The sequence below is a fragment of the Pleurodeles waltl genome, chromosome 3_1, assembly GCF_031143425.1.
Source record: "Pleurodeles waltl isolate 20211129_DDA chromosome 3_1, aPleWal1.hap1.20221129, whole genome shotgun sequence".
NCBI classification, from domain to species: domain Eukaryota; kingdom Metazoa; phylum Chordata; class Amphibia; order Caudata; family Salamandridae; genus Pleurodeles; species Pleurodeles waltl.
Window position 1 is genome coordinate 401,353,718 of NC_090440.1, and position 26,246 is coordinate 401,379,963.

A 26,246-nucleotide genomic window follows, 5' to 3' on the forward strand; every position below is an offset into this window, starting at 1 on the left:
TTCTATGAGGTGACCCCGGGGGTCGCTCAGAGGCTGCAGGCGAGGTCCAAGACAAATCACAGGCTAGAAAAGTAGGAGGGCCGCCTGCTGAACGTTGCTGCACCAGAGGTCGGGTTCCCCAAGCCAAGGGGGCTGCGGGAGCAGTGAACCATTACGTGGGTATCTTCGTCTGGATATTTTGCAGTCCCTCTGGATTCACACTGCAGATGTAGTCTTGGGGGACAGGAGAGGTCAGCCCAGGGTAGGCACTTGCTCGGAATCACCTGAAAACCCTCTCTAGTTGGAGGGCCACCTGGACCCGGGCCTTGGGTGTCTGGTGCAGAGTGGTCAGGACTCACGGATCCGGGGTGGTGCTGGAGTCCTTGGGTGGTGTTTCTTCCTAGACAGGGCTGCTGTCTACGGGAGTTCTTGGTCCTTTGGGGTGCAGGGCAGTCCTCTGGAGCTTGGCAGAGGTCGCTGGTCCCACTGGATGTGTTGCTTTCTTGTTGCAGGTTCCTTGAAGCAGGAGACAGGCCGGTTGGGCTGTGGCAGAGTCAGTTTGCGTCTTCCTTCTCTGCTGGGTGTTCAGCTTAGCAGTCCTTCTTCTTCTTCTTGTTAGGTCACCAGGAATCTGGTGAGCTGGATTCAGAGAGGCACTTAAATCCTAGATTTAGGGGCGTTGCAGGGGTCAGAGGGCAGTAGCCAATGGCTACCGTCCCTGAGGATGACTACACCCTTCTTGGGTCCACTCTCTTTTGGAAGGGGGGGGGGCACAAACCCAACCCTATTGGTCCCTGTCCTCCAAACCAAGATGGAGGATTCAGCAGGAAGGGGGGGGGGGGTCACCTCAGCTCTGGACACCTTAGGGGTGGTCATAGCTGGGGTGGTCACACTGCCCTGTTTTCCCTAATTTTCCCGTTGGACTTGCTGCCAAAAGTGAAGCTTTGTCCGAGGGGGGTGGGCATCTTCACTAGCTGGAGTGCCCTGGGGCATTGTAACATGAGGCCTGTGCCTTTGAGGCTCACAGCCAGGCGTTACAGTTCCTGCAGGGGGGAGGTGTAAAGCACCTGCACCCAGAGCAGGCTTTGTATCTGGCCTCAGAAAGCACAAAGGCCCTCACCCCATGGGGTCAGAAACTTGTCTGCTAGTGGCAGACTGGCACATATCAGTCAGTCATACACTAGAGGATTGGGTAACATAGAGGGAGCATCTCTCTATGGCATCAGTGTGGGTTTATTGTGCTGAGAAGTTTGATCCCAAACTTCCCAGGATTCAGCGAAGCCATTATGGAGCTGTGGAGTTTGTAATGACAGACTCCCAGACCATATACTTAATATGGCCACACTACACTTACAATGTCTAAGAATGGACTTGCAGCTATGCCCTCACCTGTGTTATAGTGCACCCTGCTTTAGGGCTCTAATTCGGCTAGAGGGGTGACTTACCTATGCCCCAGGAAGTGTTTTGTGGGCATGGCATCGTGAGAGGGATGCCATGTTGACTTTGCCTTTTCCCCCCCACCAAAACACACAATCTGAATGGCAGTATGCATGTGTTTGGTGAGGGGTCCCTTATGGTGGAACAACACATGCTGTATCCCTTAGGGACCCTTCCTAGACACAGGGCCCTCGGTACCTTTTACAAGGGACTTATGTGTACCAGAGGGTTGCCAATTGTGGAAACAATGGTACAGTTTTAGGGAAAGAACACTGCTGCTGGGGCCTGTTTAGCAGGATCCCAGCACACACTCAGTCAAGTCAGCATTAATATCAGGCAAAAAGTGGGGGGGTTACCTGCAACAAGGGCCAGTTTCCTAAACCTCACTTCTGTGGTTCAGAGGCAAAGCCACTCCCATGCTGGGCCCCACTAGATTAACATACCTCACTTCTCACTTTGTGTGCCCATTACTATTCCAGTACTGCATTCCAGTACGCCAGTACTGCAGCAACTCTGTCAGTCAACTCAACCCTAACCTGCAGCGACCCATCATTCAAATACCAGGAATTACACTGCGCTTCGTTTCTCATTCCTCACCTGCTGCCTCTGTTATTCCAGCACTGGGTCCAGACACAACTCTATACCCCCAGTCCTGATCGGTAGCACCCAGATATTGCTATATTGGGGTTCACATACAACTCTGCTAATGCACCTCCTGCTGTTCTGCAGTACCCCTGCTGTTCCACACTCTGACTTCTGTTTGAGGATGTGTGGGAGCCAATTAAATTTAATAATAATTGGGGTAGCGAGAGAACGCCGTACATGGCGGCTAGCATAGCGAGTTTACATTAACTCAGGAGGAACGCGTATAGATTACTACCGGTTTGACTGTATTTGGAGTAAGTGTTTAGCAGCGAAGGAACACGCAGACGACTTCCTTAGTGGGAGAAGAATAATCTGCTTTTGACATCCGGAGGAGTCACTAGAAGGTACTCTTTAACGAGGATGAAATAGAACCCCAGGGCTAATATTGGGAGGAGGCGCGTTGGGATCGCGGTTATTCCATTTACATAAAGCTGGGTCGAATAGCAGCTCTGTGGGTGTCTATTTGCACAACAATATGTTATTGTGCATTAACGTGTTACCAAGAGTGTTATTAGGTTTTGGATTGTAAGACGCTGTCATTTGACTTTATACACCTTAGGACGAAGCTGGAAGAATTATTTTTGGAGCCGGTGATAGGAGAGGCTATGTTACAGTTGTGTCAGCGGAAATAGTAGGGAACTGGAACGGCACTAGAGATATTTTATTCTCTGGATTTACTGAGGTAATGCAGTATTGGTTGTTTATATCTCTCTTACGGGGTACTTTGGTATTTGGTAGATTTAGACTTTTCCTATTTGTGCTGTGACAACAAATGGGTGTTTCCCCTATATATCTGATTTATTAAGCATTCAAAAACTCTTTTTGGATTCATTTTCTTCACCTTATGACGGCGAGATCACTAGTGCCTGTAAAGGGCAGCTACGATTTTTGAGTATTTATGAATTAAAGCTAGTATTTTTGTAATGGACTGGGGGCATGTGATACTAATCTAATCACGTAACTTGGTATATGGTTTCACACGCATGTTTTATGGTTCTATAATTCTGCTCAAGGAATTTATATATTATATTAAGTGTTTTCAATGTGCTTATAATGACTCTTGGGTTCCAGAATTACCACTTAAACGGATCAACTGTATTTTTAGCCCTGAAGAAGTCAAGTGACGAAAGTGTTGGCTGTTTGGTCGTCATAAAGAACTTGGACAATTTTGTTTCATTTTGGATACGTACCTGAATTTAAGGAGCTGATCAGGACTTTAGAAAAAAAAACATTTTTGTTGGTTTAAACGGGACAGAATGTGGATTTTGATTATATGATTTCCGTATAAAATATGTCTATCTGGAAAGAGATGGATTGATTCTCTTTTGGGTTTGTTGTTCTTATGACACTAATATGGTTAGACTAATTAGTATGGGGCAGTAAGTATCTAACCAGGTTTCTGAGACACAAATGATTTTGCTGAGTGTTCTATTTATGCGTGTATTAATCATCTCCTCAGTGGGGGCATTTTTGGCATAATTAAGAGTGCTGTATTTGTTCTGATATTTAATCATTATATCTTAGATTTCTACTTGAGTACAACGGGTGCCACAATATGTACACAATTTGTTTGACTGTTTACACAGTCAGTATTTGGGGTCAGGGTGTATTCCCCATAGGAGAGCACCGTTGTTAGTAGAATAGCTAGCATAAAAAAACTTTTGAATCAATTCCTTGGTGCACCATTTCTCCCTGTGAAATACACCTAGTAGAGTACAAACTAATACACTTCTTTGTCAGCAGTCTGATGGTATACTGGCTGCGGGAGTGCCGAGAACTACCACGGATGTGAGCCTGACTACAAGATAAGCAGCTGTGCTCATTGTAATTTTGAAGGTGGTGCGGGCAGCAGGCCGGCAAGGTAAGCATCATTTAAAATATTGATCCACTGGCACAAAGCTATGTAACAGCAATTGTAAGTCTTACATCCCATGGGAACAGTCTAGGCCAAACTGCCAGGCCAGGTCCTCCCTGGACTGGAAACAAGCAGCCTGGGACAGTTTTATTTCAGGGCATCACCCTTTATCAGCCAGGCTAGCTTGAACTCAGTGGCACAGTGAGCCCGGCACCCAAGTCTGGGCATACCCGGCGCACTTAAGGCAACAAAAGCTAACAAAACACAAATGATAGATGGGATATGGAACCAATCAAACATTCCCCTCAGTCACAGATCTGGGTTTAATCCATCAATTCTTTTGCTCATCATGCCACCCCAGTTTGGACCCACCCATATGCAAATCAGTCTTGACCCTGTCCCCCCTGGGAACAGCCCAGCCTGAACTGTCAGGCCAGGTCTTCCCTGGACCGGAAACAAGCATCCTGGGACCGGTTTCTGGGTATCACCCTTCATCAGCCAGGCTAGCTTGAGTCCAGTGGCATAGTGAGCCCAGGACCCACGTCTGAGCATACCCAGCGCACTTAAGGCGACAGAAGCAAACAAACACAAATGATGGATGAAATGCGAAGCCAACCAAACATTCACCCCCAGTCACAGATCTGGGTTTAATCCATTAATTCTTTTCCTCACAATGCCAACCCAAATTGGACCCAGCTGTATGCAAATCATTCTTGATCCTGTTTCCCCATTAAAACATTCCAGACCAAACTGCCAGGCCAGGTCCTCCCTGGACCAGAAACAAGCATCCTGGGACCAGTTTCACTGTATCACCCTTCATGAGCCAGGCTAGCTTGAATTCAGTGGCATAGTGAGTCTGGGACCCACGCCTGGGCATACCGACGCACTTAAGGCAACAAAAGCAAACAAACACAAATGATGGACGGAATGCAGAACCAATCAAACATTCACCCCAGTCATAGAACAATCAAACAAGTCGAGGAATATAACTAAATTCCCTAGTTCAGTCAATACATATCATATTTCAGATAAAAAAAACCGTAAAACCTTTACTTGGTTTAAGAGGTTTTCGGTCTTTGAAACAACTAAAATAGTGTATTACTGGCAACAATAGTTTTGCACCGTTAATTTGTCCAGATGCTGATGGGTACGAGGATGATTGTGCCATCTAGAGTTTGGAATTTTGCTTTAAATAAATAATCTTGCTTTAAGTAAATACAGTTTATGTATGGACACCAATCACAGATGGAGCTTTTATGGATCACTATGATGCCTGAGAACATAACGAACATCTTTGGATTGATTGTTTCATATTCTGTTAGAATGAGTGGCTGAACCCTTGAACTGTATTCAAAAGAGAGATGGAATCAAGATAACGAGTGTGCTGGGATGTTTAGTACTCACTCAATAGCTTTTGTAGCAAAGAGAAGCAAGGAAATCTGCTGTTATGTAAAATATAAACAAATCTGCTTCTACCTTTTCCCGAAGAGGAAATACAATCACCTTGTTTCACTGGGGTAACACAACGGTTACATATAGAGAAGCAATGGATACTTACAAAAGAGGGTTCAAAGACAGCCGACACCTAGCTTGAAAATCTTTATAGGGAAAGGGTCAAGTGGTGACCTCAATTCACTAGGTTATAAAATCCCATCCAGATCTTCCAGGGATTTCGGTAAAAAAGTGGTTTTCGTGTAGTTAAGCAAATAGAGCTGTAATTGTTCTTGTTCCCTTACATGTTCTTAATGCCTTTTTGTCTTGTCTTGCTGTACCTGAGGCTAGAATATCAATCAATTTCCCTCATTAATTTAAATATAACAATTCAGATTTTAGTTCTATTTTAAATGTTTTATTTGGTGTTTAGGGTATCAAAGGGTTTTACATCGCGCAGTTCTTTTTTAAAGAAATAAAATTAACTACAATATAGAGAGAGGAAAGGCCTGATGAGCTGGAAGAAGTGTTGAATATGTTAACAGTGAAGGAACACAGGCCACCTGGAGTGAACTATTTTATCGACTAAGGGTTAAATGACTACTTGTACGCCTACCAGCCTTAAATATAGTTCTTTTTACATATAAGCACACACTCTGACTTTGTAAGCCTGCTTATTCTTATCCTTACTTTTAGGTTCTGAACAAATTTGCCGTTTAAATTATGCTGCAAATGTCTTCATTTTCTACCACTAGTCTTCTTAGTTTATAAACACCTCATATCTTGGAGGAAGCTGTTGCATTCACATTCCTTCACTGAATCCAAAATGAGAGGATTGGAATAAAGAAGGAACGAGTAAGCAGTATGAAGAAAACAACTTCAACCTCTTAAAGGGAAAACATCTGAGAACAGCTATGAGAACATATAGGATCGCAGGCAGATCGAATAAGCAGGAAGCAGCAGAGAGTACTAAGTAGAAGCAGAGGGATGAGAGCCTTCTGTAATGGGAAACAGGCTAGCAAAGCAATACTTAGACAGGCTTTCAACCGCACTGCTTCTTTTTATAATGTGGTATGAGCTGCAACAGGAAACAGAAATTAATGGAAATTAACTATCTCCTTTTTGGATTTATGAAAGGGTGCAGATAGATATATGCATATAGGATTAGGACCAACATTCCCGCATCTATCAGGATCACCCCAAAGCTGCTTCAATTTAGGAGAGAGTTGAAGGCTCACCTTTTTAAAGAACACTAAATCACAATTCATTAACCATGAGCATCTCAGCTTCATATCCTCGTACTAGCTGTATCTTTGCTTGAATTTGAGCATGTACAGTGCACCACTGCCTTTTGGTTAGGTTCACACTATAGAAATACCATATACATGCATACATACATATAGGGAGATAAAGATAATTTGTTTCCAAACGAATTTCAGGCAAGGACGAGTAAAATACCTTTACCTAATTCCAATGGAAAGAAATCCGTCAGCCAAGACCTCTGCCATCTGGGGCCGATAAAAACCAGCGAGAAGGCATGCCCATGACCGTGCCTTGGCAACTCAGCACCCGTGCTCAAGCAGGGCCAACTGCACTCTTCATCAAGACACCCAGACTTCCAAGGCTAGAGACATTGGCCCACCACACCCTGAGCAGCAGACAAGGCTGCACGCAGTAAGTAATGGCGTCTGAGAAGGTGAATAAAACCAGGCCCTAGGATTCTAAATGTTATGACGTGTGACAAGCATTCTAAGTCAGCTTTTTTGACACAGCTTTAAAATGTAGCCATCAGTTACTCTCCTCTACTTCTAAGTCTCTCACTGTATTTCATATATTTAACTTGAATACCCCTTCTCCAACATCTTTTGTCTCATCACGTTTCCAGGATTCCTTTCTTCTCTACCTTCCACATTTGTCTCTTGTTTAGATTCATAGCTCACACTAATATTTCATGGACTTATCAACAATGTTTTAGTTCACCAAGTGTTCTCACATTTGTCATCAGAATAATTTTTCATGTAAAAAATGTATGGCTGTATTTTCTGCACACTGCAAGCGTAGTTCAAATAAATATACACAGGCACACGAGTACCACTGCTTACCTGCAGATTTGGGGTCCTCCAACCTTTTCTGGATCTGTAAAGTGAGGCTCTCGATCAAGGAGAACGCACTGTTGCATATCTTCACAGGGTTTTTGATGCAGTTCATGGAGTTAAGCAGGGAGCTGCTGCCTGTTGGAGTTAACTATGCAGAAAGAAAAGGATAGGGTGTGCTTATTCTTGAAGGAGTATAAAACCTTTGAGCTCTGCTTGTCTGCAGAACAGTAACAAGGAGGGTTACAAGTTCATTTTACCATGAGTTTACCTACGTGTTGACATGTGCAGCAATCCATAGGTTACCGCACCCGTACTACAGGGTTGTTTTTATAATACTCCATGGCGTGCTCATTTTTCAGAAATAGTGGTTTCAAACCCAATATTATGGCTCACTAAAAGGTGTTCAATGTAACCCCTACTATTTTTGATGAAAATGTAAAAAAAGACAAAAATGTAATCCTGGTTATTTAACATGGATATTTTCTTCACATTCATAAACTGTAAAATACCTCAGTACATTTGTAAAGCGGAAATACCAGCAGGAGGCAACAATTTCTGACTTTTGAAAGAGACAATTAGAAATAAACTAATCATTTGTGAAATGCATGTAATTAAACACCAAACTAAAATATTAATTTAAAAAAGTAAAACCAAAGAAAAATATGGTCCCCATATTCAAAGGCTTTCTGTGTGTAAACTGTGGTCTTTAAGGATTGTAATCCCCCTGGGTGCAATGGAAGATAAGGAGTATGTTACTTACCCTGTAAACATCTATACTGAGAGTGTGGTGCTGCAGCTTAACAAGCTATGCACATTCCTGCCATATACTATTGGGCCCGGACTCTGCAACTTTTTTTTATTTTTTTATGATCGAGTTCATGCGTTGAATCTACTACTCCTCAAGGCATTGCACATATTCAACAGTTCCTTTGTTAGACTATAATTTTTTCCCTGCCATATAGGTAGTGAGGATATTGTCTGCTAAATCAGCATTTGCTGTTGAACATGTTGAAATGTCCCATGTGTATATGTCACCATCCAATACCTGTCGGGGAGGCGGGAGGGTGCATGTGCTGGTTTTGCAGACCAGTGAACCTGTGCTATGGTGTCCTCCATGTGAGCACCACAACCCATGAGTGATGCATCAGTTGTTACTGTCACCAGTGGGATTTGATTTTTAAATCTCTTCCCTTCTGTGTATTTTGTGTGTTCCACCAATGTAGTGCCTGAACAAACACTGGATCCTCCAGCCCCCCGCTTGTGATCATTGTGATGCTAAGCACTCTTGTAGGGGTCTCATGTGTAGTCTTGTATGTGGTACTACTGATATGCAAGATTCCATCCTCTCTAGGAGACACATCTCCATTTTGACTGATAGGCGACAATGTGGCTGAAAAAGCCAGCTGGTTCTGGAGATTAAGGACTCTCTGTGGATAGGGAAAAGCTTTTGCTCTGATAAAATTGAGTATGGCTCCAAGGTAAGGCTGTATCTGCAGCGGTTGTAGATGGAATTTAATTGCATTTATTGCGAATCACAATTTTTGTAGCCAGCTGATTGTGTTTTGATTGTCTTATAGACATTTTGGTTTGCTGGAACTCTTAATCAGCCAATCGTCCAGATATCGAAATACATGTATGTGTTCGCTTCGTAGATGTGCAGCTACTACAGCTGCACATTTGGTGAACACTTGTGAGGCTGCAGTCACACCAACGGGTAGTACTTTAAGTTGATAATGGCATCCATTTACCACAATCCATGGGTCCCGCAATGAGTCTGATGGATTGCTATATGGAAGTATGCGTTCTTCAGATCTACTGCTGTCATAAAGTCACCTTCCTGTACTACCAGTACTACATCCTGTAGTGTCACCACATGGAAGTTTTCTGATAGAATGTAGTGATTTAGTGGGCGTAAGTCCCATGTGAGGCACAGTGTTCCATCTTTTTTTGGTATTAAGAAGTACAAGGAGTATACTCATTTTCCTTGATGTTTGGATGGGAAATATTCTATGGCCCCTTTTTGTACTGATTTTACCTCTTCCTTCACCAGATGTAGATGAGGGTTGAGGGTATGTTTCTTTGGTGGGATATTCATGGTAGTGTTTTGAGTTCGAGACAACATCCTTGTTTCACAATGTCTAATACCCATTGGACGGATGTGATTTGTGGCCACAACTGATGGAACTGGTATAACATTCCCCTGACAGATGATGTGTGATCAGAGGGAATGGTTGCCAATTGACTGTTTCGAGGTAGAGGCTCCCTTTGTGGGTGTTAATGTACCTTTACCTCTGGATTTGAAACCACCTTTGTAGTTTAATCCACGGCCTGATTGTTGGTGGTATTGCTATTGTTCTTGATAACTTGTGGTCTCTTGTGTGTTACTTTTGAGGACCCTCTGCTTTGGAATCTCCAAAAGGGCTGATGTTTCGTAGTGCTTGTCTGTAAAGCACCTATTGAATTGGCAGTTTTTGAGTCCTTTTAGATTTTTTCAAGTTGTATGTCAACCTCATGCCCAAAGAGGTGTCCTCCATTAAATGGAATGTTCTGAATATGTTGCTGAACTTCCGGTTTGAATCCAGATATGCAAAGCCATGCATGGCACCGAAACTATATTGAGGAACCAATGCCTCTTGCAGCTGTGTCTGCTCACCTTAGCTCAAGCACTGTATGTCTTGGACCTTGCTATCCAGTGAACATCTAATTATTGAGTAAACACTCTAGATTTGACTGGGTCCTTAAAAATGTCTTGTCAGACTTTAGTATGGATCCTATCATTGGTAGACATTGAACTGTTCTCGCTGTCCTAGAAAGTGTTAGGAAGTCTGTTTCATCCTCAGTGGTGTGCACTGGCAGTTAATGCTATCCGGCTGCCCTTTGAATAAACTATGATACGAAGAAGTATCATCTGGTGGAGATGCCTTAGTTAGGACAGGTGGTTCAATGTCAGTTTCTGAGAGTACCACATCCTAGTGTCCCATGGGTCAGAGATATGTGCTGTGCCTCTTTGTGAATCATAGTAATCAGCCTCATGTTCTGGGTTATCTCCGCCCTCCACTTCCTGTACAGTTGAGGGTGATCTTGTGTATGGTGATGTTGGTTGACTTAATGTGATTAGGCTTGTGGCCCTATGTTCAAAAGCAACTTTTTATGGTAGTGGCTGTGGCAAATCCAAATCTTGTGCTTGCCTTTTGGATGCTTCCTTATGACGTTCCTTATTCATGAGTTCATAAACACATCGCCTTTTTTCCTCTTCTATTACAGGCTATGATGTGTTTTCGCCTGTTTCTCTGACAATTGTGTTGTTGCCGAGGATAGTGTTTTTACTTTCTGGGGTCAGCGCCGAGGTCGTCTTCGGCATCAAAGAGTGACTGTGTTATTTTGGCTTTGTAGTAGTCGATGCACTTTTTGAGTCCGAATGGCTCAACACCAAGTGGTTTTTCGGATCCGCCGCTTTGTCTGGAGCCGAAGCCTGGTGTGGGTGTTCAGTCAATGCTGATGGGAAGCTCACAGACAATAGCAGATTCAGTACTGATGTTGACCTGGTCGGATCTATCCCTTCCTGTAGGCCTTGTCACCTGATCAAAATTGAGAAAATTCTCAGGTCTGAGGCATGCTCCCAGTGTCGACCACAGCTTGGGGGCTTTGGTGCACCCTGGCATGGAGGGGGAATTTTGTCCATGATCTTTTTGGCACAGGGTGGTTCAATTGTACTAACAGCCCTTGGAGTGGTCTTCATCCTGGGCCTAACCCTGGTTCCAAAGTCTGTTGCGTGACGGTTTTGTCCTGCACATCAGACTCTTCCCCTTTGCTAGAATCATCAGAGACGAAGTAGTGCGGGCTGCGGACGACATGTCCCTCTCAGCTCGTTGCCTCCATATCCAGCTCGGCCTCACTGTGCTCTTCTTCTTGGGAGAACTCAGCCTTTATTGTCATCTCCATATTATGTCCAAGTCTCCAATCACGTTGGTTTCTCAATGTCTTCTTGTTTTTAAAAAGGTTGCATGCAGCATAGTCCTTGTGCTCCAGCGACAGACACAGATTACAGACTTCGTGGGTGTATGAGTATGCGCATTTCACCCCACACCGAGGAGAACCTCCTGAATAAGTTGTCTTTTTTAGCCTCCATTACCCGGAGACAAATATTTTCCACGGGTGCGGAAGGCGACGATGTGGAAGTCATTTACTTCACTTAAAATTTTCCAAGGTTTCAACATTTGAGGGACCTGTACATTGCTATTCGCCATCGATTTTCGATTTGCTGGATCCGTTAGCCGTGCATAGGTTGTATGGGTGCCAAAACCAAAAAGCTCCGACGCAGTCTATCCAATCCCAATGGTGGACAAAAATAATCTAACAAAGGAACCGCTGAACATGTGCAATGCCTCGAGGAGGAGGAGATACGATGCACAACATCGACCATCAAAGACTTACTCGAGAAAAACAAGTTGCAGAGTCTGGCCCAACACTACATGGCAGGAGTGTGCACAGCATGTGTATCTGCAGCCAACACATGCTACAAAATTAGTCTAGGTATTTGTTTCAAACATAATCTAACAATTGCAATTCTCAACTGTAGCCATGATTTAATGGGAATGCAAGTCAGGTGTTTAGAATTCAAAGATAATTCCCAAAACGAAGAACCAGGATTAAAAGTAACTTTTTCTTTTCTTTGAATAGATTTCCTTGACTACTGAAATAGTAGAATGGAGTAGAAATGTCATTGCCTCGTTTAGAAAAGGAGATTAGTATACTAAGACTGTTTATGGTAGAAAAGAAAGCAGTTACTTAACAATAATAATGTTTTTGTGCTTGACTATATATCTGACAATACCAGCTTCATTAATAGGTTGGCCTTTGTGAGGGTTAGTAAAGGATACAAACAAAACTGATTACATTTGTGGAAGGGCTTGATCCTGTTGATGTAATACATAAGATTGAGTCTTTGGCAGATAAGGCGTCACCAAAATTAAGTACCTTGTTTATCTGATAGAGACTTCCAGCTGTAGATTCCTTACCTCAGAATAGATACCCAAGCAATACCTTCCTAGAGGCGGGTCTGTGAAAAAGGTTTTAGATCAAAGTGTCCCACAGGACCGAACAGCCAAAGTGACGTCACAACGAAACTGACTATCCAGGCAGTAGTGCTTGTAACAGATGTCCAGGACAGGAACTCTGCAAGTTAACGCAGTGGTCACAACCATGGCCCTAGTGCAATGTGCGTGCAAGGGTGTGCAGATTCGGATACAGAAACCTCCCCTGTTTGCTGCAACAGAACATCCTCCCAAAGAGGCAGCCTGACTGGAGGACTGATGCACTTGCTCAATAGCTCGAGATACCAGACTCTCCATTACCAATCAGGAGCCACAAGAATGACTTTGCCCTGGTAGTTCCTGATCTTCTTGAGAATGCTGGGCAGGAGTGATATCGGAGGAAAGGTGTACAGGAGGCCAGAATGCCACTCGAGACAAAATGCGTCTCAGGGAAAGAGCCCTCTGCAAATTCCAAAACGGCTGACACTGCTTTCAGAAGTGGCAAACAGATCTAATCAAGGCTCCCCGAGTCTTGAAAGAGACATTGCACCACCTCCAGATGGAAACGCATTCATGATCTGCTAGGCATCAACAGTGGAGCTTATCTGCCCTGGCGTTCAGATAGTATGCCAGGTGTTGAACCACTAGGGAAATGCCCTGACGTTCCAGCCACGTCCAGAGACACAGGGCTTCTTGACAAAGGGTCTAAAACCCCACCCCGCCCTGTTTGTTGAAATACCACATGATGGTGGTGTTGTCCATGAACACCTGCACAAGCCTATCTCTTAAGGAGGGAAAAAAGGCTTTGAATGCCAATCACATTACCTGAAGTCCAACAGATTGATGTGGAGCTCAGACGCCACCGCAGTCCAGAGCCTCTGATCTCCACCTCTCCCAGATGGCAGCCCCAGTCCAGGAGTGATGCATCTGTCACTGCAGTCATCTCTGGTTGTGGACGGGAGAGGGTCTGACGCTGACTCAATTGAGGTTCGTCAGTCACCGCTGCAGGTTTTTTGCAGTCCCCTCCAAGATCTGGACCATGTAGGAGAGATTCCCACAATTCCTGTGCCCACTGGTACTTCATGTCCCACTGTAAAGCCATCATGTGCCTACCAGCATGTGTCACTAGTAGGATGCAGGAGGCCATGATGCCCAATCGCCTCAAAGTCAGTCTCAGCAAAATTCAAGATAGATGCTGAAAGATCAGTTATCAGCCTGATTTACCCAGGACTCGCCGTTTGGGAGGGTAGGCCCAAAACTGCACAGTGACCAGAATGTCTGAGATGAAAGAGAGCGTCTGAGAATGAGTAAGGTGTGACCTAGCAGGTTGATAGTGAACCCCAGCAAGTGCCGGAGGTCTGTAGTAGTCAAGAGTTGGGTGACCACTGCCTCTGGCAAGCCCGCCTTTAACAGCCAGTTGTTGAGGTAGGTGAAGACTAGAACACCAACCTCCACAGAGGTGCTGTAACCACCCCCATCACATTAGTGAACACCCGAGGGGTGCTCATAAGATCAAAAGAGAGCATGGCATACTGTAGTGCTGCTGGCCTACCATGAACTGCAGGTAATGTTTGTGGGTAGGCAGGACTGGAATGTAGAAATATGCATCCTGGTAGTACAGCATCACCATCCAGACTCCAGGGTCCAAGATGTACAGTTCCTGAGCCTGGGTGAGCATCTTGAACTCTTTTTCCAGGAAGTTGAGAGGGTGCAGTTCTAGGATAGGATGGAGTCCTCTCTTCTTTCTTGGGGACCAGAAAGTAGCTGGAACAGCAACCACAACTTACTTCTGATGCCTTCACCCTCTCAATGGCTCCCTGAGAGCTATTACTTACTAACAGAGCACGCAGAGGCATGGTCCTCTATCAGCTGGCTCTATGTGAGTGGCATGAGTGGAGGGGTGTACAGAAAAGGGACGGAGTAGCCCCTTTGGACTATTTGAAAAATCCACTTGTAGGATCTTATTGACTGCAGGGTTACAGTTGATGGGAGTATTCTGCCCCCCACTGGATGCCCATGTAGGGATGATGGCAAATTAAACAGGTTAATAGGCTGCAGCGGCCAGGGAAGTAGTGAACTGGGTGGACTTCTGGCTAATAGCCTCATGTGGCCTGTGGGAACCATGTCCTTGGCCATGAAAATGCTGGGAATTCTGTTGGTCTTGGTGGTGGGGAGAGAATGAATGCAGCTTGAAGCACCTTCCATATCCACAAAAGCAGCGTAGGGCCAACTCGGTTAAAGAGGGGCCATGGATAGGCCCAAGGACCTGGTTCTAGCTCTGCTGTCCTTAAAGCGCTCCAGTGCTGAGTCCACTTTCTCACCAAAAAGGTGAAAGTCATTCAAAGATATGTCAATGAGAGAAGGGTGGACATCCCAGAGGAGCCAATGGTCCTCAGCCAGATTTGGTACCTAAGGGCCACAGATGATAAAATTGATCTGCCCAGAAAGTCTGTCTTATCCAGCCCACATCTGATGGTGAACTTTGCTGTGTGTCTGCCATCTGCAGCTACCTGTGACAGTATGGCGTGGTCTCCAAGACCATGGCAGCATTTTCTCAACCACATCACAGATCGTGTAGGTGTATCAGCCAAAAATTCATGTGTTGATCATCGAACGCAGTGCTAGGCTGACAGAAGAGAGCATCCTCTTACAGAAGGTATCCAGCTTCCTAGATTTCCTATCAGGTGGATTGGTAGGGAACGTGCTAGAGTTGATTCTGGAAGTGGAGGCTTGGACCACCAAGGTCTCAGGGGTGGTGTGCTGGGTGAGGAAACTGGGGTCCCAAGGAGAAAGGCAATTGCCATGTGCACAGGAGCCCATGTGCAGGACTTGAACATGGCCCTGAGTAGGACATTGGTTAGGGCTTCATTAAATGGGAGTAAGGCTTTGAAGGGGCAATTCCAGTTTACAGCACCTCTGTCAAGACGTTCGCCTTGACTGCCAGTGAGGGCAACTGAAGGTCCAAGACCTTAGCCACCCTCTGCACCACCACTGCGAATGAGGCACCCTCCTCCAAAGGCACAGTAGGGGAAAGACCAGACCAGTATCAGGTGAGGTGTCTTACCCACTGGCATCTGCCATTTCCTCACGTAAGTTGTCCTCTGGTTCATCTAGGTGATGCTGGTATGCATAAGGGTCAACAAAAGGGTAATTTTTTAAAACGGCACTAGCTCCAACTCGCTTGGTCCCAGTCGGCACCCTCGTCAGAGTAAGACTGCTCCACCATAGCGTGGAGTGTCGGTACTGGTGCAGATGTTGGGGAAGGTTGCAGTCTTGCTGGCAGAGCCACTCCAGATCCAGCACCGGATCCACAGAGACGAAGATCGTCAGGAGCAATTAGACGAGCAGTCCCGGGACCTTCCACAAGACCAGGAGTGTTGCGGGATTGTCTGACTTCGGGTGACAAGGAGCTTGATGGAAGGCTCTTTCAGCACCTTCGCGTACATGGCGCAGCAGTCCTTGCAGGTCTCGCAGTTGTTGTCCCGCTCCATGCACCAAAGACAAATGAAGTATGGGTCTGTCACAGTCGTCTGCTTGTGACAGGCTCCACAAGGCTTGAAACCAGTAGGTTTCTTAGGGGACATCCCTAGCACACCAGGAGCTAAACAATCTCAAAACGTATCATGAAAAAGTTGAGAAAAGGTCAGTCAAACATTGACTAACAGTAGCTCTCTACGAGTTACGTAGACTGATGAGGGAAGAAAAGAACTGAGCTAGGGTGATGTCTATATAGGCATTGTGCACATCACTACCGGCACCAAACCAAACACCACCACCTATGGGCACGCAAGGTTACTGTTAAAAAATCTCCTGATTTAGTCTGATGCTTGGGGAATATTCTAAGGTAAGGAATTTGTGGTTAGAAGTCTCTATAATATGTGGAGTGTTGTAGACTTGCATGCTCTGGAATCTGCTGCAAACTAATATTGGACTTGGATGTTTGGAAGTTGTCTTTTCTCTTTAAACTTCTTTCAAGTCACAGGATGCGCTCTGACTCCACCCTTAGGGGTAAAACACTTGGGCTTCGACTCTACATTAGACTGTTTTTCACAAAGCATGAGAAAGTAAGTATGGAGAGGCAAGTGAAAAGAAACACCTCCTTTTGTATGGTCACCCCCAGGTTTTTTTGATTGATGCTGCTGGTTTTTTGACTCTGAGAGTGCACTGAGACCTACCATATAGACTTCAGTGACAGTGCCCTGACCATAAAATATATATGTCGGATTTGCTCACACTTAATTGGCTAAACCTAACTTACCTATAAGTCACTCGTATATGCTACCCAGGCAACCCAGGGCATGTAAGTTATGCCACTGCCAACTGGAAGAACAGTTTTAAAACTGTTATACAGACTTTGCCATTTAAATCAATGTCAAAGACAAGTCACCCCCTGCACTATGTGTAAGTCATCCCATGGCAGTTCTATTGAGCCATATTGGCAGGGTACAGCATATTGCGTGGACAGAATATGTATTTTACATGTTTTTAACAGCAGAAGCACCAAGCTGTCTTTTTTACTGTGAAATGTTTTGGTCACCCAAATGGTGAGTACAGAGTTACATGCTTTCCCCTCAGCTGTGCTAACTCTGGAAGGGTGTGACCAAAGTGGTCCAAAGTATCAAACAACCTGTTACATCAACCCCGACTTGACTCTAGTTGAAATTAATGTAGCACATGGGGTCTCGCCTCTGAGACAGTTTTTTGCCCTCCTGGAGAGACGTGCTAACGAATCCCAGGAAAGGAAAACATAGGGGCCTGCACTGGGAGGAGGTGTTATCTCCTTCCTGCAGGAAGCCAAAGGGTTGTTGACCCAAAAAGGGAGCTTCAATAACGAAGCTGCCTTTGATGGGCAAATAAACATTTGGGAGAGGGGCTACTCTATTGTTTAGACAGAAAGTCTGGCATGGGGAGAGGACAGGCGAAACCAGTTGTCAAACAGTTTTTTCAGGGGTATGTAGTTCCCCTTCGTAGCCACACCTCTGGGTTTGGCTGGGGACCTCAGGACACCAAGAGAGGGGTCTCACCATGTTAGGAGTGGGCACAATGGTGCATCTTGGGAAAGCCAGTTGCCATACTTAAAATGAAGTGGTCATCAGGTGGAATGGAACCTGTTAGCCCATTGGCTACCAACCGCATCCTACCCTGAGGGAATTTTCTGGACATAAAAGGAGCACCCCTGGCACCCTGAACTCAGATTTCAACTGGATTGGAAGAAGGACTGAAGAAGGCCTGCCCTGGTGCTCCTCTGGGGAGGTAACTGTTTCTGAGGGCTTTGCAGGTCCCCCTGACTGACTGTGTTTGAGTTAGTCAGCTCGAGTAAGTTTAACTGACAGCATCACAACTTGCCCAACTTTCTGCTCAAAACCTTCTGTGTCAAATTTGTTGGATTTGCCAATGCTTGTTCATAATTGAGTGAAATGCTTCCATTTACTATATCTAGTGAATTATATACTTCCCGAACCCCCTAGTGCTTTTTTTCATTGTGGTGTCTAAAAACATTTACAAATGCAGTCTCTTTTTATAAACTGGTGTCAGATTTCATGGTGTCTTGTTGATTTCTTTCTCAATTGTTTGGATGCTGTTTAAATGTTTTACAATTTTTCCTTTGTGTAAACCTTGTTGCTCACAACCACAGTTACACAGGTGTAGGAGGCTGGCTCAGTATATGGTGTACACCTATAGGTGATGCACCCTGCATAGAGTACAGGTAACCCTTAGTGATAAGTGTTAGAGACGTTCCAATAACCAAAGATGTCAGAAAAGAGTTGCTGTGGAGAGCAGCTAAGACTTATTGGAGAGGGTATGTCAACTGCAATAACCACAGAGTCATTCAATTATTTACACACAAGAAAAGACCATACCTAGTGTTAGAAAAGTAAAGTATTATTTATTCAATCACATGCACTAAACTAACTTTGGTATATTGTCTAACTGGAGATATGGACACACATAAATATACTTTGAAACAGGTAGTTAAAAGCATATAATAACATGGATCCCTATTGGGGGTGGGGGGGGGGTTAACTATATACTAAAAAATGGGTTAGAGAAGTCGCAGCAGAGAGACTGACACGCAAGAATCCTGAGGAATGGGGAAGTACTAAAACGCCAAAGGTAAGTAGCAGGGATTCCTCAGGAGCCCATGTGCAGAGGTGTTACCCGGTGTCAGGTGCCCTGAGGATGACACTGGGTAAGTCATGGTTAGGAACAAGTGGGAAAAGGACCCTTCCCAGAGGACCCTGAGGAAACCCGTTGGAACAAGGACGTTTTGAGAGTGTCCCCACCCGTGAATACCCCAAGACATGGAGTACCTACACCAGGGAGCCCAGGTGCTTACGGTTGAAGTTTGGTTAGAACCTCCCGTTGAAGTCAATGGTGATCTCGGTGGAACCCTGCCATGGATTCCGGATAAGGTCGGAGTGACTCAACCTCTGCAGGTAAGTCATGACCGGCCCTCGGCATTGAGGAGAGCCACAAAAATTGATGGAGATCCCAGGAAGACCATCTGGCAGCAAGCACAGGGAATCGCAAGGAGGCCTCAGCAGCACAAAGAAGATGGATGCCCACTTTGCAGATGTTGCAGGGAGGACGCCAGTCTTGGAGAAGTGGGATGCTTGAGGCTGGGGCTTCTTGGAGCTAGGAGGGCTCTGCGCTGAAGAGTCAACAAGCCTTGGTAACAACAACAGTGGCGGTGCTCAGGGGTTCTGTTCCCAGCAGCTCCAAAAAGAGACCATCGTCTTCCCAGCTGCAAAGAAGACAGGTCAGACCTCTAGAGAGCCACAGAACCAACACCTGTGTTCCAGAGCATTGAGGAGTCTGTGGGACAGCAGTATCCACTAACTGGTCGTAGACGTTGAGGTGCCTACAGATGCAGGGAAGTGACTCCTTCACTCCAAGGTAGATTCCTTCTTGATGACCTTAGTGCAGGCAGAGTCTTTGTGACTCTGGAGGATGCACGGCAATGGAAGTTGCAGAGTCCTTGCAATGCTTGGGGACAAAGTTTCAGTAGGAGCCTTCCTACCAGCTGCAGTCTTGCCTTGGTTCCCAGCGATGTCCAGCAGCAGAATCTGGTGTCCAGGTAAGATAAGTAGTCTTGAAGATCAATCTAGGCGAAGCTAGATATATCTGAACCATTCTGGGGTCTCACTCTCAGGGGAGCCCTTACGTAACCCAAGAAGGGGGTTGGCCAACTTCTGTGGTGACCTACCTATCCGGGGTGGCCAGGGACGCTACTCGACTGGACTGACCAGTCAGCTGCTCCCAGGGGCCTCTGCTCACCTTGTTTCCAGGATGGCAGAATCAAACAGCCACCTGGCAGAGCTCTGGGCAATCCCCTAGGGGAGGAGTTGGACATGGGGGTGGTTACTCTCCTGTCCTTTGAGTGTTTAGCACCAGAGCAGGAGCCCGGGGGCATATTTAGCAGAAGGGCACCAAATGTGCCCTTCAAAAGAGTCTGGTGGCGCTCAGGAGCACCCCAACCCTAGCACAGAGAGACCTGCTTTTAAAGGAAAGGGTAAAACATCTCCTCCAAAAGAAATCCTTTGTTCTGCCTTTCCCTGCCTGAGTTAAGCTCAGCAGCAGGAGGGCAGAACATTGTGTGGGGTCGGCGGCAGCACTAGCTTGCATGCAGACCCTGCAAGGCTGGACAGGCAGACATGGGGGATCCTCTACGAAAACCCCAAAGTACATGGTATCATGCAACTAACATAGGAACTGGTGTGGTTGCATGATTCCAACATGTTTGATACAAAACATGACCAGGTTGGGAGAAACCATTATGTTCGTGGACCTCTGGTAATGACCAGCGGCACTACATACCTTAGAATGGTTTCCCCGCACTTACAAAGCCAAGAAAAAGGAGACTGTGGTTTATAGGGGTACCTTTGCTCATGCCAGAGTACCCTCACATTCAGGTCCGTGCACCCTGGCCTTGGGCTGAAGGGCCTACCTTAGGGACCACGGAAGCACTGCGGGGAACCGGCGGTTTTCCGCCGGTTTTCCCCTGGCCCAGGGAATCCTCCATGGCGGCGCTGCTTGCAGCGCCGACATGGGGATTCCGACCCCCTTCCCGCCAGCCTGTTCCTGGCGGTTTTTACCGCCAGGAACAGGATGGCGGGAACGGGTGACGTGGGGCCCCTGCACTGCCCATGCCACTGGCATGGGCAGTGCAGGGGCCCCCTAACAGGGCCCCACAAAGATTTTCACTGTCTGCTTAGCAGACAGTCAAAATCGCGACGGGTGCCACTGCACCCGTCGCACCCCTGCAACTCCGCCGGCTCCATTGGGAGCTGGCTTCATTGTTGCAGGGGCTTTCCCGCTGGGACGGCGGGCGCTCTTTTGGAGGGCGCCCGCCGGCCCAGCTGGAAAGTTGGAATGGCCGCCGCGGGCGGTCATTCGGCGGCCAGATATTGGCCGGCGGCGACCGCCGCCCGCCAATATCAGAATGAGGGCCTTTATGTTCAAAGTGCAGTGACCGCAATACAAGGCAAACCTTATATCGGGGGTGAAAGGTGCATGCACTATTTAACTCAACCTGCATTGGCAGGCCTGTTACTGTTACAGTTTGCATGGGCTCCCAGAGGTGGTACAATACATGCTGCGACCCATGGGGGTCCCCTGAAGTACCAATGCCCTGGGTACCTGTAAGGAAATGCCTCCTTGGAATGGTTACCCCCTGACTTTTTGCCTTTGCTGATGCTAAGTTATGATTTGAAAGTGTGGTGGTACCCTGCTAACCAGGCCCCAGCACCAGTGTTCTTTCCCTAAACTGTACCTATGTCTCCACAATTGGCACAACCCTGGCAAGTCCCTTGTAACTGATACCCGGGGAACCAAGGGCCCTGACCCCAGGGAAGGTCTCTAAGGGCTGCAGCATGTCTTATGCCACCCTGGGGACCCCTCACTCAGCACAGACACACTGCTTGCCAGCTTGTGTGTGCTGGTGGGAGGAAAAAGATTACGTCGACATGGCACTCCCCTCAGGGTGCCATGCCAACCTCACACTGCCTGTGGCATAGGTAAGCCACCCCTCTAGCAGGCTTTACAGCCCTACGGCAGGGTGCACTATACCACAGGTGAGGGCATATGTGCATGAGCACTATCCCCCTACAGTGTCTAAGCAAAACCTTAGACATTGTAAGTGCAGGGTAGCCATAAGAGTATATGGTCTGGGAATCTGTCAAACATGAACTCCACAGCACCATAATGGCTACACTGAAAACTGGGAAGTTTGGTATCAAACTTCTCAGCACAATAAATGCACACTGATGCCAGTGTGCACTTTATTGTAAAATACACCCAGAGGGCATCTTAGAGATGCCCCCAGAAAACATACCTGACTTCCAGTGTGGGCTGACTAGTTTTTGCCAGCCTGCCACACTGAGAACAGCGGCTCTGATTCAAGAAACTGCAACTTTCTGCAACAAAGAAGCAACTTTAAAGGCCCCACGTTTCCCGCCGGAAGCGTGAGACTTTACACTCCGCACCCGACGCCCCCGGCTCAACCTGCGGAAAACTAACACTACAGGGAGGACTCCCTGGTGACTGCGAGCCCGTGAGTAGCCAGAGTTGACCCCCCTGAGCCCCCGCTGCGACGCCTGCAGAGGAAATCCATAGGCACCCCCTGACCGCGACTGCCTGTAACAGGGAACCCGATGCCTGGATCCAGCACGTGAGGGAACCGAACTCCAGTGCAGGAGCGACCCCCAGGCAACCCTCTGCCTAGCCCAGGTGGTGGCTACCCCGAGAATATCCCCCTGATCGTTGAACAGACCCCCGGGTCTCCCCATTGATTCCTATCTGAAACCCGACGCCTGTTTGCACTCTGCACCCGGCTGCCACTGTGCCGCTGAGGGTGTCCTTTCTGTGCCTGCTTGTGTCCCCCCGGTGCCTTACAAAACCCCCTGGTCTGCCATCCGAGGACACGGGTACTTACCTGCTGGCAGACTGGAACCGGGGCACCCCTATTTCCATTGAAGCCTATGTGTTTTGGGCACCACTTTGACCTCTGCACCTGACCGGCCCTGAGCTGCTGATGTGGTAACTTTGGGGTTGCCTTGAACCCCCAACGGTGGGCTACCTTGGACCCAACTTCGAACCCTGTAAGTGTTTTACTTACCTGTGAACTTAACATTTACTTACCTCCCCCAGGAACTGTTGATTTTTGCAGTGTCCACTTTTAAAATAGCTTATTGCCATTTTCGTCACAACTGTACATGCTATTGTGATTATTCAAAGTTCCTAGAATACCTGAGTGAAATACCTTTAATGTGAAGTATTACTTGTAAATCTTGAACCTGTGGTTCTTAAAATAAAGAAAATATATTTTTCTATATAAAAACCTATTGGCCTAGAATCAGGCTTTGATTGTGTGTTCCTCATTTATTGCCTGTGTGTGTACAACAAATGCTTAACACTACCCTCTGATAAGCCTACTGCTCGGCCACACTACCACAAAATAGAGCATTAGAATTATCTCTTTTTGCCACTATCTTACCTCTAAGGGGAACCCTTGGACTCTGTGCACACTATTTCTTACTTTGAAATAGTACATACAGAGCCAACTTCCTACATTGGTGGATCAGCGGTGGGGTACAAGACTTTGCATTTGCTGGACTACTCAGTCAAAACCTGATCACACAACTAAATTCCAAAAATCGTCATTAGAAACTGATTTTTGAAATTTGAGCTATTTTGTTAAATTTTTAAAAGTCCTGCTAGGGCCTTGTGTTAGTCCCTGTTAGCATTTCTTTTAGAGTTTAAAAGTTTTGTAAAAGTTTGGATTAAGTTCTAGAGATAGTTTTAGATTCTTAAAAAATATCCCAACTTTTGGAGAAATAATGTCTAGTGCAGAAGAGATGGTGGTGGAGCTCAACCTCACCCCTTACCTGTATCTTAGGATGTCAAAGTTAAGGACTCTCTGCAAAATCAAAAAGATAAAAACTGGATTAAACCCTACCAAAGTACAGCTCCAGGAGCAAAATGCCCCTACAGTGTCTAAGTCCATTCTTAGAGATTGTAAGTACAGCGTGGCCATATTAAGTATATAGTCTGGGAGTTTGTCAAAACTAACTCCGCAGTTCCATAATGGTTACACTGAATACTGGGAAGTTTGGTATCAAACTTCTCAGAATAATAAACCCACTCTGATGCCAGTGTTGGATTTATTAAAACATTCACACAGAGGGCATCTTAGAGATGCCCCCTGTATTTTACCCAATCCTTCAGTACAGGACTGACTGGTCTGTGCCAGCCTGCTGCTGAGAGACGAGTTTCTGATCCCCTAGGGTGAGAGCCTTTGTGCTCTCTGGGGCCAGAAAGAAAGCCTGAACTGGGTGGAGGTGTTTCACACTTCCCCCCTGCAGGAACTGTAACACCTAGCAGTGAGCCTCAAAGGCTTAGGCTTTGTGTTAGAATGTCCCAGGGCACTCAAGCTAGAGGAGATGCCCGCCCCCCCGGGACAGAGTCCCCACTTTTGGCGGCAGGTCCAGGGAGATAATGAGAAAAACAAGGAGGAATCACCCCCTTAGCCAGCTCCACCCCTAAGGTGACCAGAGCCAAAGTGTCCCCCCTCCTTGGAAAATCCTCTATCTTGTTTTGGAGGATTTAGCCCAATAGGAATAGGGATAGGGACAGGGATATGCCCTCCTCCCCAAAGGGAGTGCCAATAGTACAGACTTGCTGGGCCGAAGAAAGAAAAAACAGAAGATCCCCAGAAAGAGGGGCAGAAGGGGTATCAACAGACTTGTCTGCGCACCGTGCCACAAATTTCTTCCAACAACAGGCGCATACTGTTTTGGTGGAGGGACGCCTGGCTGCCAAGAAAACATTACAGACTTCGAGCGGAAAGTCAAAAGCAGCCAACTGCTACCTCTCAGTCTCCACGCAAGAAGGCAGAGACTGGACAGGTTCAAGTGGAGAACCCTCCTCTGCTGCTGCAACAAGGGGGCGTCTGATCGGAGGATCGATGGCCATGCTCAATAGCTCGTGATACCAGACTCTCCATGCCCAGTCCACAAGGATTACTTGGGCCCAGTCGTTCTTGAGAACTCTGAGCAGAAGTGGTATGGGCGGGAAAGTATACAGGAGGCCACTGAGCGATTGCCGCCTTGAAAACTCCAATGCTCAATACTGCTGACATTGCGTGCTCTCTGAGGAGGTACAGATCTAACCAACGCTCTCCCCACTGCTGGAAGAGACCTTGTGCTACCTCTGGATGGAGACGCCATTTGTGATTGACTGAGCTTTGTTGGGTGAGTTTGTCCTCTCTGACGTTCAAAGAGCCGTCAATGTTGAACACCTGAGGGGCACTGGTCAGCCAAAAGGGAGCACAGTGAACTGTAAGTGCTTGTGGCCCACTGTGAACCGCAAGTAAAGCCTGTGATCAGGCAGGACTGGCACATGGAAATACGCGTCCTGCAAGTCCAACACTACCATCCAGTCTAGTGTGTCGAGGGCAGATGAAGCCTGAGCCAGAGTGAGCATTTTGAACCTCCCCTTCTTGAGAAAGAGACTGAGGGTCTGACGGTCTATGACAGGGAGGAGGCCCTTGTCCTTTTTGGGCACCAGAAAGTAGCGGGAATAATAACCACAACCTACTTCTGGCACAGGGACCCTCTCTATGGCTCCCTTGCCGAAAAAGAGCTGTAACTTCCTTTTAGTTAAGTGTCTAGTGATCCTCCATTATTAAATCGTAAAATGGTGGCATGGATGGAGGGGTAGTATCGAAGGGGAGGAGTAGCTCCTTCAGACTATCTGCAAAACCCCCCTGACTGACGTGATGGACTGCCAGCGGAACAGGTGATGGTTGATCCTGCCTCCGACTGGTGGGGAAGTGTCAGACTAGGAAGGTTTGGAATCAGCAGCAGAGAGGAACACAGTGGACTGGTCAGACGACTGGCTCCCTGATCCATGAGGATGGTGGCTCCCACTCCCCAGCCACGCCGAGGCTGGGCAGCATGCAAAGCACAGTGGTTGGAGGGGAACAGACGTGGTTGGGCACCCCTTCCGTAGCCACGAAAGGGGTAAAAAGTAGATTGAGGTGGACAAGGGACTGCCGAAAGGCCCAAGGACATGGCCGTAGAACGAGAATTCTTGAAGAGCTTGAGCGCTGAGTCTGCTTTTTCTCTAAAGAGACAGAATCCAACAAAGGACATGATTATAAGGTTAGCCTGGACATCCCCCGAAAAGCCAGGCGTTCTCAACCAGGTGTGGCGCCTGAGGGCCACTGTCGATGCAACCGCTAAGCCCAGTGAGTCACTGTGTCCAGTCTACATTGGATTGTGAACTTTGCTTCGTCTCACCCATCAGCAAATTTCTGGCAAAGTAAAGCCCAGGCCTCCTCCGGGACCTGTAGCAGCACATGTGCAAACATATCCAAAAGCGTGTGGGATTAACAACCCAAAAGGCATGCAGTGTTCACGGACCACAATGTCAGGCTGGAGGAAGAAAACATCTTCTTTCCAAGTGTATCCAGCCTCCTGGATTACCTATCCCGGGGTGTGGAAAGGAACGTGCCTTGGGAAGTGAAGGCTTGGATAACCAAGATCTCAGGGGTGGGGTGTTGCGTTAGGAAACCTTGGTGCAGGGAGATGGCGACGGTCAATAGTCCTGTTCATTTTTGTGTCCTCTGGGAGGCCTGTTATCTAGTATTTCCTTTTGATTGTTTGTCCCTCCTCATTCTAACTCTAAGAGATGAGAACTTTTGTTGTTCACCGGAGCTCCCCTAATTATGTTGTTTTGTGTCTAGCTATGGTGAACTGTAAGAGGGCT

The 26,246-nt window shown here is 46.7% G+C and overlaps 1 protein-coding gene across 15 annotated transcripts in view; it reads right to left on the reverse strand.

The window, feature by feature from the left end:
* PPIP5K1 (diphosphoinositol pentakisphosphate kinase 1) overlaps positions 1-26,246 on the reverse strand; it is a 1,126,642-nt gene that overhangs the window by 397,256 nt on the left and 703,140 nt on the right. For all 15 annotated transcript variants that reach the window (XM_069222621.1, XM_069222618.1, XM_069222612.1 and 12 more), the window contains one exon: positions 7,450-7,591. In XM_069222621.1, the coding sequence (XP_069078722.1) occupies positions 7,450-7,591 (142 nt within the window). The remainder of the gene's footprint in view (positions 1-7,449; positions 7,592-26,246) is intronic.